This window comes from Dipodomys spectabilis, unplaced genomic scaffold (genome assembly GCF_019054845.1).
Source record: "Dipodomys spectabilis isolate Male_0828 unplaced genomic scaffold, ASM1905484v1 ptg000080l, whole genome shotgun sequence".
NCBI lineage: Eukaryota > Metazoa > Chordata > Mammalia > Rodentia > Heteromyidae > Dipodomys > Dipodomys spectabilis.
In genome coordinates this window covers 3,744,329-3,762,326 of record NW_024870757.1, presented here as the reverse complement: position 1 = coordinate 3,762,326, position 17,998 = coordinate 3,744,329, and the positions used below count along the sequence as shown (strand labels likewise).

Here is a 17,998-nt window from a genome sequence, read left to right as displayed (position 1 = left end):
GTCCATGAAATTCTTATCTCCAATAAACCACTAGAAAACTGGAAGTGGTGCTGTGGCTCAAGCTGTAGAGCACTCATCTTCAGCTAAAGAGCTGAGGGATAGCGCCCAAGCCCAGAGTTCAAGCCCCATGACCAGAAAAAAAAAATCCATGGGGGATTGGGGGGGACACTCCCTGGTGGTCAGTGGCAGTTTCCTAATCCACAAGCAAGTTACAAAAGCAGAACAAAAGGCCATTACAATTCCAGTAACCAAGACATTAAGTCATCAAAGCAAAGTAAGGCAGCTGAGCTCAATTTCCTGCAGACATCCCTGTGCCTAGGCAGGAGGTGGGAAGCTGTGTCCCAGCTCCAAGCCCTGGAGATTAAGCAGCCTTCCTTTGAAGTGCAGATGCCTGGCTCAGTGGGGTGAGCTAGAAGGGCTCTACTTTGGAGAAATACAGATGTCATAGCTTTAGAAAGCATTGATTACCTCCCTAAATGTCCTAGAGGTGATACAAGCCATGCTGGTGCTTAACCCTCTACTTTTTTTTACATTTTTTTTCTCTTGTCGGTCGTGGGGCCTGAACTCTGGGCCTGGGCGCTGTCCCACAGCTCTTCAGCTCAAGGCTAGCACTCTACCACTTGAGCCACAATGCCACTTGCGGCTTTTTCTGCTTATGTGGTGCTGAGGAATAGAACCCAGGGCCTCATGCATGCAAGGCAAGCGTTCTACCACTGAGCCACCTTCCTAGCCCCTACTCAAGCTCCTATTTTTGAAATTTCCTTTTAAGGACTAACCTGGAGTTTTTCTCCACAAAGAGGTCCTGCCTCTAATGTTTGGCCCTATTCTTAATCAATAAAAAGCTGTTCAAGCCAGCCGGGTCAGAAAGTCTGTAAGATTCTTATCTCTAATACCCTCTCCCCCACCCCCCAAAAAATCAGGAAACCGGAAGTAGCACTGTGGCTCAAGTGGTAGAGCACTGACCTTGAGCTGAAGAGCTGAGGAACAGTGCCCAGACTCAGAGTTCAGGCCCCACAACCAACAATGCCAGTTGCTGGTGGTTCATGCCTGTAATCCTAGCTACTCAGGAGGCTGAGATCTGAGAATCGCAATTTGAAGCCAGCCTGGCAGGAAAGTCTGTGAGATTCTTTTTTGTTGTTGTTGTTGGTCATTGGGGCTTGAACTCTGGGCCTGGGCACTGTCCCTCAGCTCTTCAGCTCAAGGCTAGTGCTCTACCACTTGAGCCACAGTGCCACTTCTGGCTTTTTCTGCTTATGTGGTGCTGAGGAATCGAACCCAGGGCCTCATGCATGTTGGACAACCACTCTACCACTGAGCCACCTTCCCAGCCCTTTGAGACTCTTATCTCCAATAAACCACCAGAAAATGGGAAGTGGTGCTGTGGCTCAAGTGGTAGAGTGCTTGCTTTGAGCTGAAGAGCTGAGGGACAGTGCCCAGGCCCACCACCGACCAAGAAAAAGAAGAAGAAGAAAGGAAATCTCAAAGATAAAGGTTTGAGTAGAGAATTAAGCACCGGGATTTCTGGCTAGGCATCTGGATGTCTGGCTAGGCATCTGCATTTCAGAGGGTGGCTGGTCTCACCTCTTGGCCATTTGTGGAGCTAATCAATGCTTTCTGAGGACTATGGCATCTGCATTTCTCCAAAGCAGAGCCCTCTTAGCTCACCCCACTGAGCCAGGCATCTGAACTTCAAAGGAAGGCTGCTTCATCTCCAGGCCTCAGAGCTGGGTACACAGCCCCCACCTCCTGCCTAGGCACTGAGATGTCTTGCTGGATTAACTGACTAAATGCCGTGTATAATTACTGCTAGTCCTGCTTCTGCTTGCTATCATGTACACACCACCTGTCCACCTGTGTGTAGCTTTAAGACCCAGCCTTGGGAGAGCGTGGCTGCTAGTCTTCACTGCCCTGATTCCCAGCCTTATTCACTGAGTGTTGGTGACTCCTTTAGCCGAGATCGTGATCGTGAGTTCGAGTCCCACTAGCCCTGGGAAGTTGGGAGGCTCATGGGTTCTGGCTCATGCCTGTCATCCCAGCCACTCAGGAGACTGAAATCTGGAAGATCACGCAGTTCAAAGCCAGCTCTGGGCAGAAAACTCTGCAAGATTCAGCTCCCATTAACTGGCAAAGTGCTGGACCACAGGTGTGGCTCTTCCTCTCCCCTCATCCCCACCAGCTCCCTTTCTGGCCTCTGCACTTTCTCCACAATCCCCACTCCTCCCCCAGTGATCTGGGTGGGCTCTGTCCGTTTTACGTGCCCCTTCACCCCTTTGTCTCCTGAGGCCAAAAATCCTCTTGGCTAGAGAGAGACAAGCTCTCAAGCCCAGCCGTGGGAGGGGGGAGGAGGCTAGGAACCCCAAGGGGTTGCAAGTGTTTGGAGGCGTCAGTGGCTGGCACGGCGCTGGGTGTAGTGAGATAAGGGGCTCTGGAGGAGGTGGGACCTGGCCCCCAGCCTGGACTCCAGACTGTTCTCTGGGAGGGGCTGGTGATGGCCTCTCCCTCTCTGGAGTCTGGCTCCTCTGTGGGAGAGGGCCGTCTCCTGCTCAGAACACTCCAGACACCCCAATGATGTCCCATCTTCCTCCCTCACACTTTTCAGTTCTGCCTTTAGGATCAGCTTTATTAGTTATTTTTCTGTTAGTAACCAGCATTAAGAAAAGGGGGTGTAGGGGAGCCTGTGATGGGTGCCAAGCACATTTACGCCTGTCATCCTAGCTACTCAGGAGGCTGAGATCTGAGGATCGTGGTTCAAAGCCAGCCCAGGCAGGAAAGCCCCTAAGACTCTTAACTCCAATGAACCACTAGGAAACTAGAAGTGGCGCTGTGGCTCAAGTGGTAGAGTGCTCGCCTTGAGCATAAAATCTCAGAGACAGCGCCCAGAGTTCAAGCCCATGACTGTCAAAAAAAAGGAATACCAAATCTGGGTATTCTGGAGGCAGAGTCTGGGAGGACCGTGGTTCAAAGCCAACCTGGGCAATAAGCCAGCGATACCCCATCTCAAGCAGTAAGATGGGCATGGGGGGGCACAGGGGTGATCCTAGCTACTCTGGAGGCACAGATGGAAGGCTCCCAGTCTGAGGTCTGGCCCAGGAGTGGGTTGTCCCCCCTTTCCCTTTCAGCCATGCCTCTCCACCATGCATGGCAGGGGCAGCAGTTCAGTAAATAAACTTCTTTTCCTTCCAGAATAGTGAGTGGTGTTTCTCTTCATCAGCTACCTAATGAAACCTACCTAGTTGATATACCTTACATATGGTGCTGAGACTCAGATGGGGTTTTTGAACTGAACTGCCTGGAGATACCACGCGAGACTTTTCACCAATACCATTGCTGGCCTTCACATCCATGTCCACACCAATTCTCTACTCTGGTGAGTGAAACTACTCTCCACATTTCTCTGTTGCTCAGTCTCTGTCCAGACATGGCGCCACGCCAGAGAGCTCCTACGGCCTTTAGCCGAAAGGCCAGTCACCTCCGAAGCCGAGGACACTTGGTTTTGGAGGCTTGGCCATTTCTCTCTAGAGGGCTCTGGGGGAAGTCGGGATGCCACTTCTGCCTGGTCAGCTCTCCTTCACTCACCATACTGACTCTCCTACACATCTAACCTTTTTTTTTTTTTTTTTTGGTTGGTTGTGGGGCCTGAACTCTGGGCCTAGGAGCTGTCCCTCAACTCTTCAGCTCAAGGTGAGTGCTCTACCACTTGAGCCACAAGCCATTTCAGGCTTTTTCTGCAGGTGTCCTTGTCATATCCTGGCTAGTGATGCTTAGCGTAGATGCCCAGGAGTGGTACGGCTGGGTGGGAGGGAAGGTCTGTGTTTAGTATTTGGAGGAACCTGCAGACTGCTGTCCCAAGTGGCAATGCACCCTCACTGTCAAAATCTTTAGCTCTTTCTAGCATTGACCATGTGGTGGATGCGCCATCTTGGCATCATGGGAGTTCAGCTGCTATTTTGTGCCAACTCGATTTCGCACTGACCTCAACTTGATTCTGTGTGTGCATGCCTATACGCATATGTCAGTGTCTGTGTAAACTTGTTATCTGGCATTGTATTCAAGTTATTTGGCTTAAATGGTCTGAGATTCCTGAAGTTTTTTCAGTTTGGATACGTAGTTTAGTTTCAGCCAGTCTACATGCAGTCCAGATCCAGTCCATCTCTTCCAACCTGGAAGATAGGCCTCATTCCTACCTACACCATCCTGACTACCTCCGCCATGGTAAAAGTAGCCTGGAGTGTTGCTTGGCTCCATCACATGCAGCTGATTTCCTGGTGAAAGATTGCTATGGATTTGCAAATGCTAAGGCTCTTTCTGTAACATTGGTTAACTTAAGCACTGTTAGGCCAGAAAGAAATCAATATTATATCTGTGCTAAAATTCTCATCACATCTAACAAGTTTTGTCATTTCAGAATATTTGTTGGTCAATTCTTGATAAGAACCAGGTAAACTCTATCTATTCTACTTGATCTCCTTGTAGCTTTAATTGGAAATAACAAAGTGTTTTTTGTGGCAAAGATTGCAGTTCAAAGCCAGCCCGGGCTGAAAAATCTCTAAGACTCCATCTCCCAACTAAACTGCAAAGAGCCAGGCTGGAAGCATGGCTCAAAACTCTTATTCTAACCAGCCAAACACTGGAAGTGGTACTGTAACTCAACGTGGTTCAGTGCTAGCCTTGAGCAGAAGTGCTCAGGGACAGTGCCCAGGCTTTGAGTTCAAGCCTCCTTGAATACCAACTGGGACAAGCCATCCCAGCAACAAGCACCTAGACTCAGCCAGTCTGGGGAACAAGGGACCATGGAGAGGAGTAAGAGGAGATGATATCACATCAGCCACTTTGTGCCTGCCCTTTCAAAATTAACCAGAGCTGGGAGGTCAATAGAAGTAAGAAGCCTGCCCATCCAATGTCCATACCTGTCTACCTTTCAACCGGACAGGAATTTACATTCTTGCCTTTGTTACCTGATTTCTCCTCTACCTAGTCACCAGATGTCAGAAGTAGCTAGGGACATTTCTACCAACATTTTCAGCCCAAGTCCTTCCTCTGGCCATTTATTTGCTCTTTAGTATTTTTTTTTCAGTCCGTCAATGCCTCATGAGACTTCTGCAGACTTCATCCAAAAGACTTGCCTCCTACAGACTTCATCTGAGGATTCATGCCACCAAGTGACAGCTGCTGACTGCTGCCTTCTCCCAGAGGGGACCACATCTCAGCCTTTTACCCCTAATGTAGATGCCCCTTGCAAACAGGAAATAGCCAGAGAGACTCTTAGCCCATGGGGCTGGGAAGCTGGCTCAGTGGTAGAGCGCTTGCCTTGCATGCATGAAGCCCTGGGTTCGATTCCTCAGCACCACATAAAGAAAAAAGCCGGAAGTAGCGCTGTGGCTCAAGTGGTAGAGCACTAGCCTTGAGGGACAGTGCCCATGCCCAGAGTTCAGGCCCCAGGACTGGATCAAAAAAAAAAAAAAAAAAGAATCTTAGCCCTTATTCATAATTATCAAAAGGCTGGAATTAAGGTCTGAACAGAGACACCTCCCTACCTCTTGGCTAAGTTTCTGCCAGTATCTGTTACCTAGGTAACTGGCAGACCTGGAAGCAGTCACCTTCCCCTCCTGCTAAGTCACATCCTGGACCACCTCTGGTCACATGGCTCCCATCTGACCTTAGGAGGGTCCCAGACCCTGAGGTCACATCTGGATCCAGTGTGGCCACACCTCTTCCTGTCCCTGCCTAGATAAGTTCTGGCCCAGGGGTGGGTCGTTCCCCCCCCCCCCTTTTCCTTTTCAGCATTTTCAGCCCTGCCTCTCCACCATGCATAGTGGGGGTAGCAGTTCAGTAAATAAATTTCTTTTTTGTTTTTTGATCAGTCGTGGGGCTTGAACTCTGGGCCTGGGCGCTGTCCCTCAGCTCTTCAGCTCAAGGCGAGCGCTCTACCACTTGAGCTACAGCGCCACTTCCAGTTTTCTGGTGGTTTATTGGAGATAGGAGTCTCACGGTCTCTCCTGCCTGGGCTGGCTTTGAACCGCGATCCTCAGATCTCAGCCTCCTGAGTAGCTAGGATTACAGGCGTGAGCCACCAGCGCCCGGCTAGTAAATAAACTTCTTTTCCTTCCTGAATAGCGGGTAGTGTTCTCTTCATCGGCTACCTAATGAAACCTACCTAGTTAAAAATATACCTTACAGGAACCAGAGAGAATCCAGTGGTCAAATCAGTGAGAGGCTTTGTGCTGACCAGCTGTACCTATTTGTCACAATTCATCACAAGTAAGAGGATGAAATGTGTGCGTTTCTTGACACTTCAGTCTTCCCAAGAACAATAAGCTACATGTGTTAGGAAGGAAATGATATTTGTGAGGTGCTTTGAAATAATATTATTTTTTTGTCGGTCATGGGGCTTGAGCTCCAGGCCTAGGCGCTGTCCCTCAGCTCTTCAGCTCAAGGCTAGTGCTCTACCATTTGAGCCACAGCACCACTTCCGTTTTCTGGTGGTTCATTGGAGATAAGAGTCTCATGGACTTTCCTGCCCTGGCTGGCTTTGAACCTCGATCCTCAGATCTCAGCCTCCTGAGTAGCTAGGATGACAGGTGTGAGCCACCAGCGCCTGGCTCATAATTTTTTAAAAGAGAATGATGGAAACTCCATACTCCCTGTTTGATTTTTCTGTAAATCTAATAATACCCTAGAATACTCAGTACAAAGGGACAAGTTGTGTTCATGACAGTTGAAATTATACAAATGACCTGTCTACCACCGGCCTTCTATAAGCAGGGCTATAGAACCCCCCAACCCCGGCCATGGGGTTTGTGGTTGTGTGGTTGTGTGTGTGTGTGTGTGTGTGTCCCCTCCCAGTCCTGAGGCTTGAATTACAGAGCCTGGGCACTGTCCCTGAGCTTCTTTTGCTCAAGGCTAGCACTCTACCACTTGAACCACAGCACCACTTCTGGCTTTATCTGTGTATGTGGTGCTGAGGAATTGAACCCAGGGCTTCATGCATGCTAGGCAAGCACTCTACCACTGAGCCACCTTCCCAGCCCCTGCGTTTTGTGTTTGACCTTGTGCTGACCAAGTATCTGACCTTGGTAGGTGGCACTGGAGTACTGCATCATATAAAATGCCTAGGACAGGGCTGGGAATGTGGCTTAGTGATACAGCGCTTGCCTAGCATGCATGAAGCCCTGTGTTGGATTCCTCAGTACCACATACACAGAAAAAAGCTGGAAGTGGTGCAGTAGCTCACGTGATAGAGTGTTAGCCTTGAGCAAAAGGAAGCTCAGGGACAGTGCCCAGGGCCTGAGTTCAAGCTCCAGGACTGGCAAAAACAAAAGCAAAAATACAAAATTAAAATAAAATGCCCATGGGCTGGGAAGGTGACTCAGTGGTAGAGCGCTTGCCTTGCATGCATGAGGCCCTGGGTTTGATTCCCCAGCACCACATAACCAAAAAGAAAAAAGGCTGGAAGTGGCACTGTGGCTCAAGTGGTAGAGCGCTAGCCTTGAGCTGAAGAGCTGAGGGACAGCACCCAGGCCCAGAGTTCAGGCCCCACGACCCAACCCAAAAAAATAATAAAATAAAATAAAATGCCGAGAGTTAAGTGAGAGCATTGGATATGGAGCCCCACCTCTCATTTGCATATGGTAATTGGGAGCCACAAAGGGTCTGGACAGGTCGTGTCTATGATGTATTGAAAGGAGCTCAGAGCCCTGTTTTCCCAACACCGAGGTTTAGTTTCAGCCTCTGTTTGGATCTGGAGCTTTGGGACCGGTCTCAATTGATAACCCTAATTTGTTTGTGCCAATGTTTTGCTATTCCTGTCTCCTGAAGCAACTAGAGCTATAGGAAAGAGTTTAAGTGCTAAGTTCTTGTTATTCAAGAGTCAAAGGAAAGGCAAATCTGTGATGTATTTTTATGGGTTATTATGTATGTTATCTGGGACTGTAGTTCAAGGTTATGTAGTGTACTGGTTTTGGTGTGCTTGGGCAGACCTCTTGTCTTTGATAAGATATGGCTGTTTTCTATCACCTTTGGTTGTTTGGTGATATTGTTTTATCAGAGGGAGAGGTACTGAAGGTGATAAGGAGAAGTGCTAATACTGGGGTTTGAATGTAGACATGCTGGATCGCAGGTGAAAGTCAGCCCAGGAGCTGGGCACTGGTGGCTCACGCCTGTAATCCTAGCTACTCAGGAGGCTGAGATCTGAGGATTGCGGTTCAAAGCCAGCCCGGGCAAGAGAGACCATGAGACTCCTATCTCCAATAAACCACCAGAAAACTGGAAGTGGCGCTGTAGCTCAAGTGGTAGAGCGCTCGCCTTGAGCTGAAGAGCTGAGGGACAGCACCCAGGCCCAGAGTTCAAGCCCCACGACCGACCAAAAAAAAAAAAATAATAAAGTCAGCCCAGGAAGGAAAGGCCAGGAGACTCTTATCTCCAATAAACCACCAGAAAACCGGAAGTGGCGCCGTGGCTCAAGTGGTAGAGCACTAGCCTTGAGCGGAAGAGCTGAGGGACAGCGCCCAGGCACAGAGTTCAGGCCCCATGATCGGACCCCCCCCAAAAAAATCCTTTGGTGTGGTTTTATTTTTATTTATTTTTTTGTCGGTCATGGGGCTTGAACAGTGGGCCTGGGCGCTGTCCCTGAGCTCTTCAGTTCAAGGCAAGTGCTCTACCACTTGAGCCACGGCGCCACTTCCGGCTTTTTTCTTTTTGCTTATGTGGTGCTGGGGAATTGAACCCAGGGCCTCAGGCATGCAAGGCAAGTGCTCTACCACTGAGCCACCTTCCCAGCCCCATACCAGAGGATTTTTTAAAAATTGATTTGAATCCCGAGTTATTTGTAGTTTCATACATCTCCCAGCCTTCATGGTGAGTGTCCCCTCTGTCCACTGCTCCCTTCTCCATATGGTTTCTGCTCACTGGCCCTTGATGTAGTATAAGGAACTGAGCTTTTAAATTTTATTCCATTTGAGTTCTTTTAAATTGACTTATTCTACATATGGCTGGTCCATGCCATACTGGACACCAAAACTCCAAGAGCATTCTATGACCATAAATAAAAAGGTCCCATTGGGCAAAGAAGTGATAGAATTCTAGCTCCTGCAGGGAGGAACAAGTTGGGCTTCTTCCTCAGTTTCCATAGTTTGTGCCTGCCAGAGGAAGAGGGAGTTGGCAGAGTAGATGTGTGCAAGAGGCCGCAGGTCTGGCCATCATGGTGAGCTGCCTTCTCATCTTCTCCCTTCTTTTCCACCTCATGTCCACACATTCGTAGCTTCCCACTCTGAGTTACCCAACCCCACTGCAGACAGGCCCCCACATCACACACAGCCCTACTCTCAATGTTCACAAACTCATGTTTATTCACAGACAGACAGGAATGGGGGAGGCAGAGCCGTGCTCACTGGGAACCCCCAGGGCCTGGCAGTTCGGAAAAGGTGATCGTGTCCAGTGTGTGTCACGGGGGACGGGCAGGCTGGGGCAACCCCCTGGTCTGCACCTTGCTGGTCGAGTGTCTGTCCCCTCCTTTTCTGAGACATCTTGCCTTCGACTTGCTCCGGGGAGAGCCGTTGCTAATGCACATCAGGGGTGTGTGGGGTGGGAAATTGGGAGGGTGCGGGCCCAGGTGGCCCCGCTGTGGTGTCCAGGGCTTGAGGGGTCAGCGGAGGAGGTCAGGAGGCCAGGCCGCACAGGTGGGCCTTGCTGTCCGCCTCCTCCTCCTCCATCTCGAAGGCTGAGTGGTCTTGGCTGTCGAAGCAGGAGGCGCTAAGGAAGACGGGGGGCACGGGCGGAGACTGAGGCGGGGTCCCGGGGGAGGGCGGCTCTTCCTTGATGTGTGCGGGGATCAGGGGAGGCCCCTCGGCCTCCTGCTTCGGCAGCGGCGAGGACGCGGCCTGGGCCTGCAGTGCGGCCGCCCTCTCCAGCTCGGCCCGCTCCAGCTCCGCGCGGTGGCAGCGCTGGTGGCGCAGGAGGCTGTAGGCGCGGGAGAAGCGGCGCGGGCAGCGCGGGCAGGGGTGCGGGGCCGGGCCGCCCGCGTGCACCTGCGCGTGGCGGGCCAGGTCTGCCAGGCGCTTGAACTCGCGCTGGCAGCGCACGCACTGGAAGGGGCGTGCGCCCGAGTGGGTCACGCCGTGCTGCCGCAGGTGCGCACGGCGCCGGAAGCCCTTGCCGCACTCGGGGCACCAGAAGCGGGGCTCGCCGGCGGGCGCGCGGGCCGGGCCAGCCTCCCCTGCGGGCTGCGCGCCCGGGCCGCCCTCGGCGCCACCGGCTGCGCCCTCGCCGGCCTCGGGCCCCTTCCCCGAGTTCCGCGAGCCTGCGGCCTGGCCGGGCGGCGGCGCCAGCAGGCTAAGCGGGCCGTGCACGCGGCGGTGCTGGCGGAGGTAGGAGGCCAGGCGGAAGGCCAGGCCGCAGTCTGGACACACGAAGGGGCGGTCGGTGGAGTGGACCAGGCGGTGGCGCGACAGGGACCAGGGCCTGGCGAAGGCCTTGAGGCAGACGGGGCACTGGTGGCGCTTGGGGCGCGGCGGGGGCCCCCCGTCGGCCTCGGGGTCGCCCTCGGGGCGCAGACACGGGTGCGCCTTGAGCTCGCCCTTGGTGGCGAAGGCCTCGCGGCAGCGCAGGCACAGCAGCGTCCAATCGGCCTGCAGCAGCACCTGCTTCTCCTCCTGCCTCCCGGCCGCCCGCGCCAGCTCGGCGCGCAGTTCCGCCGCGCCGGCCTCCGCCTCGTCGGGCCCGGGCGCCGCGGGGGCCGCGCCCGGATCGGCGGCCACCGCCGCGGGATCCACCGGGCCCGCGTCGTCCTGAGGCCCCGGGCCTGGCTCCGCCTCGGCCTTGGCCGCCGGCTCCGCCTCGCCGCCCGCGTGCTCCTGCGCCAGGTGGCGCCGCAGCTGCGCGGGCTCGGGGAAGGTGCGCGGGCAGGCGGCGCAGCGCAGCGGCGGTTGCGGGCCGTGGCCGCGCAGGTGGCGGGACAGGTGCGCCGGCCGGCGGAAGGCCTTGGGACACAGTGGGCAGGCGTGTGGCCTCAGCCCCGAGTGGCTCAGCCGGTGCCGGGAGAGGTAGTAGGGGAAACGGAAGAGGCGGCCGCAGGTCGGGCAGGGCAGGGGCGCCCGGGCCGCCCCGGCACCCCCCCGGCCCCGGCCCCGGCCCCGACCCCGGCCTCGGCCCCGGCCCCGGCCCCGGCCGCGGTGAGGAGGGCTGCCCTGGGCCGGCGGAGGGGGCTGCGGATCCATGCCTGCAGGGGGCGGGGCGGGCGGGGTCAGGGGGTCGGGGAGACGTGGGATGGGGGGCAGAGGTGGAGGGGGGTCAGGGGAAGGGGAGAGGTGAGGTGGGGTCGCAGGGGGAGGGGAGTCGGGGTGTCAGGGAGAGATGGATGGGGACAGAGGTGGAGGGATGGGGGAGGGGAGAGGTGAAGTGGGGGGTCAGAGGTGGAGGGGGGTCAGGGGGAGGGGAAAGTTGGGGTGGGGTTGCAGGGGAGGGGGGTCAGGGGGTGTTGGGAAGAGATGGGTGGGGACAGAGGTGGACGGGTCAGGAGGAGGGAGAGGTGGGGTGGGGTGGAGGTGGAGGGAGTCAGGGGTGTGGGAGAGAGGTGGCATAGGGGCAGAGGTGTTGGGGGTTGGGGAGGGGAGAGGTGGGGTGAGGACAGAGGTGGAGGGGGGTCAGGGAGAGGGGAGAGGTGGGGTGGGGTCACAGGTACAGGGGGTCAGGGGTGTCGGGGAGAGGGGCATGGCCAGAGGCCCAGAAGGAAAGGGGGATGTGAAGCCCAGAAGCAGAGGTGGAGCAAGATTGGAGACAGCAGGGGACAGAGGCAGAGACAGGAAGCCAGGAAGAATCCAGGAGAGGGGGTGTGGGAGAGAGGGGCAGCATGGAAGGAGCCAGAGGCAGTGTGGTATGGACATGGGGGGAGGTGTGCAGGGGCAGGAGAGGCAGGGAAGCAGAGACACAGGGAGAGAACAGGACACACAGAAGAGGAGACAGGAAGATCAAGTCAGCCAATGCTTTTGCTCTGGGGTCCCAGGTTCAATGCTCTGGGAGAGGCTGGAAACCAGCCGAAGGGGCCCAGGTGGAGGCTGAAAGCTAGGAGCCTCTGGACAAGGAGTGCTCAGACTCCTGGGTCTGAAGGAGGAGGCTGGGCCTGGACCCCTGGGTCTGAGAGAGGAGGCTGTGGGGTCTGGACCCCTAGGTCTGAGGGAGGAGCCTGGGGGTCTAGACCCTTGGGTCTGAAGGAGGCTGGGGTCTGGACCCTCGAGTCTGAAGGAGGCTGGAATGTGGACTCCAGGTCTGAAGGAGGAGGTTGGGGTCTGGACCCTCGGGTCTGAGGGAGGAGGGCTGGGGTCTGGATCCTCGGGTCTGAAGGAGGAGGCTAGGATCTGGACCCTTGAGTCTGAGGGAGGAGGCTAGTGTCTGGACTCCGGGTCTGAGGGAGGAGGCTAGGGTCTGGACTCCGGGTCTGAGGGAGGAGGCTGGGGTCTGGACTCCGGGTCTGAGGGAGGAGGCTGGGGTCTGGACCCTCGGGTCTGAGGGAGGAGGCTGGGGTCTGGACCCTCGGGTCTGAGGGAGGAGGCTGGGCCTGGTCCCGGGTCCAGGGCGGACAGGATGGGGACCTAGGGGCCTGCAGGTCCGGTGGAGGAGGGGCCGGTGGAGGGGCCGGTGGAGGGTCGGCGCCTATGCCCGAGGAGCGTCCGGGGCCGGCGGGGCTGTCCCGGGAGGGGGTCCGGGCGGCCGCGGGACGGGGTGGGTGGGGCGGCGGGGGCAGGCGTTCCGGGCCCCGCTCCGGTTTCCGCGGGCGAGGTCTGGAGGCCGGGGCCAGGCGGAGCCCCGCGCCCGCCGGGGCCGCCGCGCCCGGTCTTACCTCCGCCTCCTGCGCTCCTTTCTTCCTTCCCGGCGGACGGTGGCGGCGGGGGAGGGGGGTAGGGGAGGGAGGAGGAGGAGGTGGAGGAGGAGGAGGAGGCGGCGGCAGCGGCGGCTGGCGCGGTGTCACCGCCTAAACCGTCCCCCCGGAAACCCTGCCTGTGGGTCGGAGCCTGGAAGAGGAAAGAGTGGCTGGGAAGCCGGAAGCGGGGGACCGGGGTGGGGGGGCGGGGGAGGGGGCGGCCGGTCTGGTGGCCTCCCGGACACACGGATGTCTCCCCTCTCCTCCGAGGGACGCGGACCGGGGCGGCGCAGGTCGGGCCCCGTGCGAGTCCCCGGGGACGCACACGAGGGGACCCTGGCCCCTCCCTCCTCCGAGCCTCGTCCCCCCCCCCCCAGTCCTCCCGCACGCACGCCACCGCACACCCGCCGGCTTACTGAGAGCCCACTGTGAGCTAGCTCTGTCCTTGGTGCTGGCCACACAGGGGCCGGACCAGGCCAGGGTGGGGCCGGTGGACGGATGGGTCGCCAGCGAGGCCCAGGGCCGGGCAGGGGGGCCGGGCACCGGGGAGGCACGCACCGGGCAGCAGCGGGGAACGCTGGCCCTGGGACTGGAGCGGGGTGGAGAGGCCTCGGAAGCTTTCCTGGAGGTGACAGCGCCACCCCTGCAGCGGCCTCGGGGGTGGTGGGGGGTGACCCTCTCAAAACCAGCAGTGGGACAGACAGGCAGGGCCGGCTGCAGGAATCCACGCGTGCTACGCGCGCTGTCCGGCGGCCGGGACATGCCACACATTGTTGGCACAGGGTGGGGGGGGCGTCCCTTGGGTGCAGTCTCAGGGTGAGTAGATTCTGGAGCCCCCACAAGCCAGCAATTCCAGGAATGTTCTCTTCAGACAGATGCAGAATGGTGCAGGACACCAGGCCAGGCCAGCATAAAGTCAGATATCTAAAAGCCTGCCTGCATCTCATGTCTGTCATCCTAGCTACTCCAGAGGCTGAGATCTGAAGATTGTGGTTCGAAGCCAGCCCAGGCAGAAATGTGCCAGTGAGATTCTTATCAACAATTAGCCACTTAAAAAACAGAAGTGGTGCTGTGCCTTGAGCGAAAGAGCTCAAGGGACAGCACCCAGACCCCGAGTTCAAACCCCACCACTAAGAAAAATAAAAATAAGTCAGGCACTGATGGCTCATGCCTGTCATCCTAGCTACTCAGGAGATTGAGTTCACAGTTCAAAGCCAGCCCAGGCAGGAAAGTCCATAAGACTCCTATTTCCAATTAACCACCAGTAAACTGGAAGTGGCTCTGTGGCTTAAAGTGGTAGAGTGCTAGCTGTGAGCAAAAGAAAGTAAAAATAAATATAAATAAAATAAAAAGCCCATCAGTGAGAGGAGTGATGAAGTTGCTTCTGACCTGCCCAGTGGAATACCAGGTGCCTATAAAAAAGAATAGAGAAATGCATGGTATAAAAACATGGACTGCCGGGCGCTGGTGGCTCACGCCTGTAATCCTAGCTACTCAGGAGGCTGAGATCTGAGGATCAAGGTTCAGAGCCAGCCCGGGCAGGAGAGACCGTGAGACTCCTATCTCCAATAAACCACCAGAAAACCGGAAGTGGCGCTGTAGCTCAAGTGGTAGAGCGCTCGCCTTGAGCTGAAGAGCTGAGGGACAGCGCCCAGGCCCAGAGTTCAAGCCCCACGACTGACAAAAAAAAATAAATAAATAAATAAAAACATGGACTATCTCCAAATGATAGCTGTGAAGGGAGGGGCCCGGAGGAGTGAGAGCACGCAGCCCGCTGACACTGTCTGCTTCTCAGAGGATCCTGAAGAAGGAAAGAAGAGAGAAGAAATAGCATAACCTTACTTCCACGACTGGGACCTGCTGCTCTCCCCCTCCTTCTTCTGTATCTTTTGAGTCTGAATCCAGAAAATGGATTCTCAAACAGATAAATGGGATATAAACAAGTTGAGACACAAACAATAAATGCAGCCATGTGCCAGTGACTCACATCTGTTACCCTTGCTACTTAGGAGGCAGAGGTCTGAAGATCGAGGCTCAAAGCCAGCCTGGGCAGCAAAGTTCATGAGCCTTTGTGTCTTTGTGTGTGTGTGTGTGTGTGTGTGTGTTGCTTGTGGGGCTTGATCTCTGGGTCTAGGTGCTGTCCATCAGCTCTTCAGCTCAAGGCTAGCACTCTACCACTTGAGCCACAGGGCTACTTCCGGCTTTTTTCTTGTTGCTTATGTGGTGCTGAGGAATCGAACCCAGGGCCTCATGCATGCAAGGCAAGCGCTCTGTCACTGAGCCACCTTCCCAGCCCCAGTCTTTTTTATTTTTGGTTGGTTATGGGGTTTGAACTCAGGGCCTGGGCACTGTTCCTGAGCTCTTTTGCTCAAGGCTAGTGCTCTATTACTTTGAGACACAGCACCATTTGCAGTTTTTGAGTGGTTAATTGGATAAGAGTCTTAGAGGGACTTTTCTATCTGTGCTGGCTTTCAACTGTGATCCTCAGATCTCAGCTTCCTGAGTAGCTAGGATTACAGGCGTGAGCCACCAGCACCTGCCACTCTCCATCTTGCTATCTCAACCTCCTTAGTGCTGGGATTACAAGTGTGTACAACTGTGTGTGGCTAAGTTAGCATGATGTGTTTAAGGTTCTTCATGTTGTAGCATGTTTTGCTGTTTCATTTCTCATTATGACTGAATAATACATTCCATTATATGAGTAAACTAGACTATCTATTGGACGTTTGGGTTGTTTCTATATTTGACTATTGTGAGTTGCATTTTTATAAACATTAATGTAAAATAAGTGTTTGTTTAAACAGCCATTTTGAATTTGTTGCCTGTGTTACTTTATCATTCATTTGATGGTCTGAGAGGATTCTTTTTTCTTTCAAAAGAAATTTAGAAACAGGCATGACAAGACAGACAAATCCAAGTGGGAAGAATAAGTGGGTGGTGGCGAGGAGGGGATTTGGGGTCTTGGGTTGAGTGACCAGAGCCTGAGGGAGAGGCCAGAGACCCATGCGCTGTACAGAATCTCCCAACCCAGGCCAAGCACACCAAGAAGCTATTTGAAAAGGCTGAAAAGGGGAGTCCTATGAGCAGATTCATATTGTGGATAATTTCCCTTAGGACCTTCGTGTAGAGGCAGGAAGGGATGATGAGACAGACTAGGCCAGAGACAGGAGGAGGCTCTCAGTCAGGGTGCTAGGGGTGTTGTGCCAACATCCAGCCCTGGCAGGAGGCAGGGCTGGTGCTGATTGGCTCAGAGAGGCCCTCCTGGATGCCACTCCTCTTGCTCAGCCTCCTCATTGGCTCCACTGCTTGCTTCCCTCCTTCCATCACCACTTAAGACCACCCTATGGTCAGGGGTCACGCACTTCCTTTAATACCCAATCACCACCACAGCTCATGGCAAGTGACTTCTCCTTCATTTCCTTCCATCTTCTTTTCCCCACATCCATTGACCACAAGAGGGAGGGCTGGGATAATCGATTCACAAGAGGGAGGGCTGGGATAATCGATTTTGCTCACCATAGGTTCCAAGGAAAGAGGGTTATAATGCCTGCCATGGAATTAGTACTCAGCTTGGACACTCGATCAATGGATCAATCACACAGGAATCTATCTGTCATCTGATGGGCGGGCCCTGAGAAAGCAAAGTATGAGAGCCTGGCCTCTTCCAGGTCTCTTGGGATATGGCTCTGTGGCCAACAGGTGTGGCCTCTGGGGTCTGCTGTGTTTACTAAAGGGCAGGTCTAATTTCTAGGGGATGTGACAATCAAAAACCAGCCTGTATCTTAACATATCAAAATACATTAAAGACATAGGGCAGGACACTGGTGGCTCACACCTGTAATCCTAGCTACTCAGGATGCTGAGACCTAGGGATGACTGTTCAAAGTTCATGAGACTCTTACCTCCAGTGCCCCACCAAAGAACTGGAAGTGGAGCTGTGGCTCAAAGTGACAAGAGTGCTAGCCTCAACAAAACAAAAAAAACCCTCAGGGACAATGCCCAGGCTCTGTTGAGCCCCACAGCTGAACAAAAACAAAAACATCCCAGAGACACAGGGCTCCATTTAAATGAGACTTAACTGTGTGCAATCTAAAAGACCCAGAACTTTGCTGGTATGAGCACTTGTACTGACTTTATTTCGGGGGCCTCCAGTCAGGCATGATGGTGCATCCCTGTAATCCTAACACTTGGGAGGCTGAGGCGGGAGAATCACAGTTCAAGTCCACTCTGAAGGACAAGCGAGACCTTATCTCAAAAAAGAAGCAGAGGAGGCACATTCTAAATCCCAGAGGGAGAGAGCCCAGGACCAGTGACACAAGAGTGATCGACAGGACAAGGTTTATTGGGGGTACTGGAGACATGGGGCTGTGTGACAGATGAGGAGGCCTAGGCTCATGGTGGAACACCCTAGCCAACTCCCCCAGTATTCTCGGGCTTCCGAGGAACAAAGAGACAAACTGACAGAGATGGAGAGAGACAGACAGGTGCTACAGATTGGGAGGGAAGTGCAGAGCCAGCCAAGCCACCTCTCCGGGAGGAGGTCGCAGGGCGGGCACGCAGAGGCTGGTGGCTAGCCCACATACTACAGGGGCCAGGGTGAGCTGGCTCTAAGAGGATGGCCAGTTCGTGAGGGGTGGGGAGTCCAGACCAGTCTGTTCTGCTCAGGGGAGGGGTGAGGAGGGTCGGTCCATTCCGCAGGGGGGGGGGGCGGGGGCACCTACCTGGTCCTCTTTCGATGCAGGGTATGGAATGGGGGAAAGGCAGATTTCGGCTATATCTGTTTTCTGGGGTCGCCAGGGACTGGCGGGCAGTTCAGAGGGGGGATGCTTCCAGAAGGACTTAGGGAACGTGATCCCCGCCGCCCTAGGTCCCCCATGTCGCTGGGAATGATGGCTCTCAGGAAGGGGGCATGTGGGGAGACCCACTTTTCGTTCCTAGGTCGCCACATCTTAGACGCCTGCTGATTCGGGGGTTCCAGCACATGTTTGGGGAGGGGTTGTCTCTAGCTCTGGTTCTCTGTGGATGTCAGCGGCCACCCATGTGGTCCTCGGGTCCCCCCCCCCCGGGGCCAAGTCATCGGCTTCCTTGTGGTCCCCAACATCGGGGTGCACGCGTGGATCGGGGCAGGCCGGGGCCCGGTCTGGGGGC

At 55.1% G+C, this 17,998-nt stretch overlaps 1 protein-coding gene across 1 annotated transcript; it reads right to left on the bottom strand.

The window, feature by feature from the left end:
• Nucleotides 1-9,320: 9,320 nt before the first annotated feature.
• On the bottom strand, nt 9,321-12,859 carry Znf579 (zinc finger protein 579). Its single transcript, XM_042683217.1, has 2 exons — nt 12,830-12,859; nt 9,321-11,212 (listed from the first exon to the last, which is right to left on the bottom strand). Exon 2 carries the CDS (start codon nt 11,208-11,210, stop codon nt 9,654-9,656), a length of 1,557 nt encoding a protein of 518 aa, XP_042539151.1. The 5' UTR covers nt 11,211-11,212; nt 12,830-12,859; the 3' UTR covers nt 9,321-9,653.
• Nucleotides 12,860-17,998: the final 5,139 nt, after the last annotated feature.

Bases quoted from the DNA above. Each gene is read 5' to 3' on its own strand.
- Znf579 (XM_042683217.1), bottom strand. From the start codon at position 11,210: ATGGATCCGCAGCCCCCTCCGCCGGCCCAGGGCAGCCCTCCTCACCGC.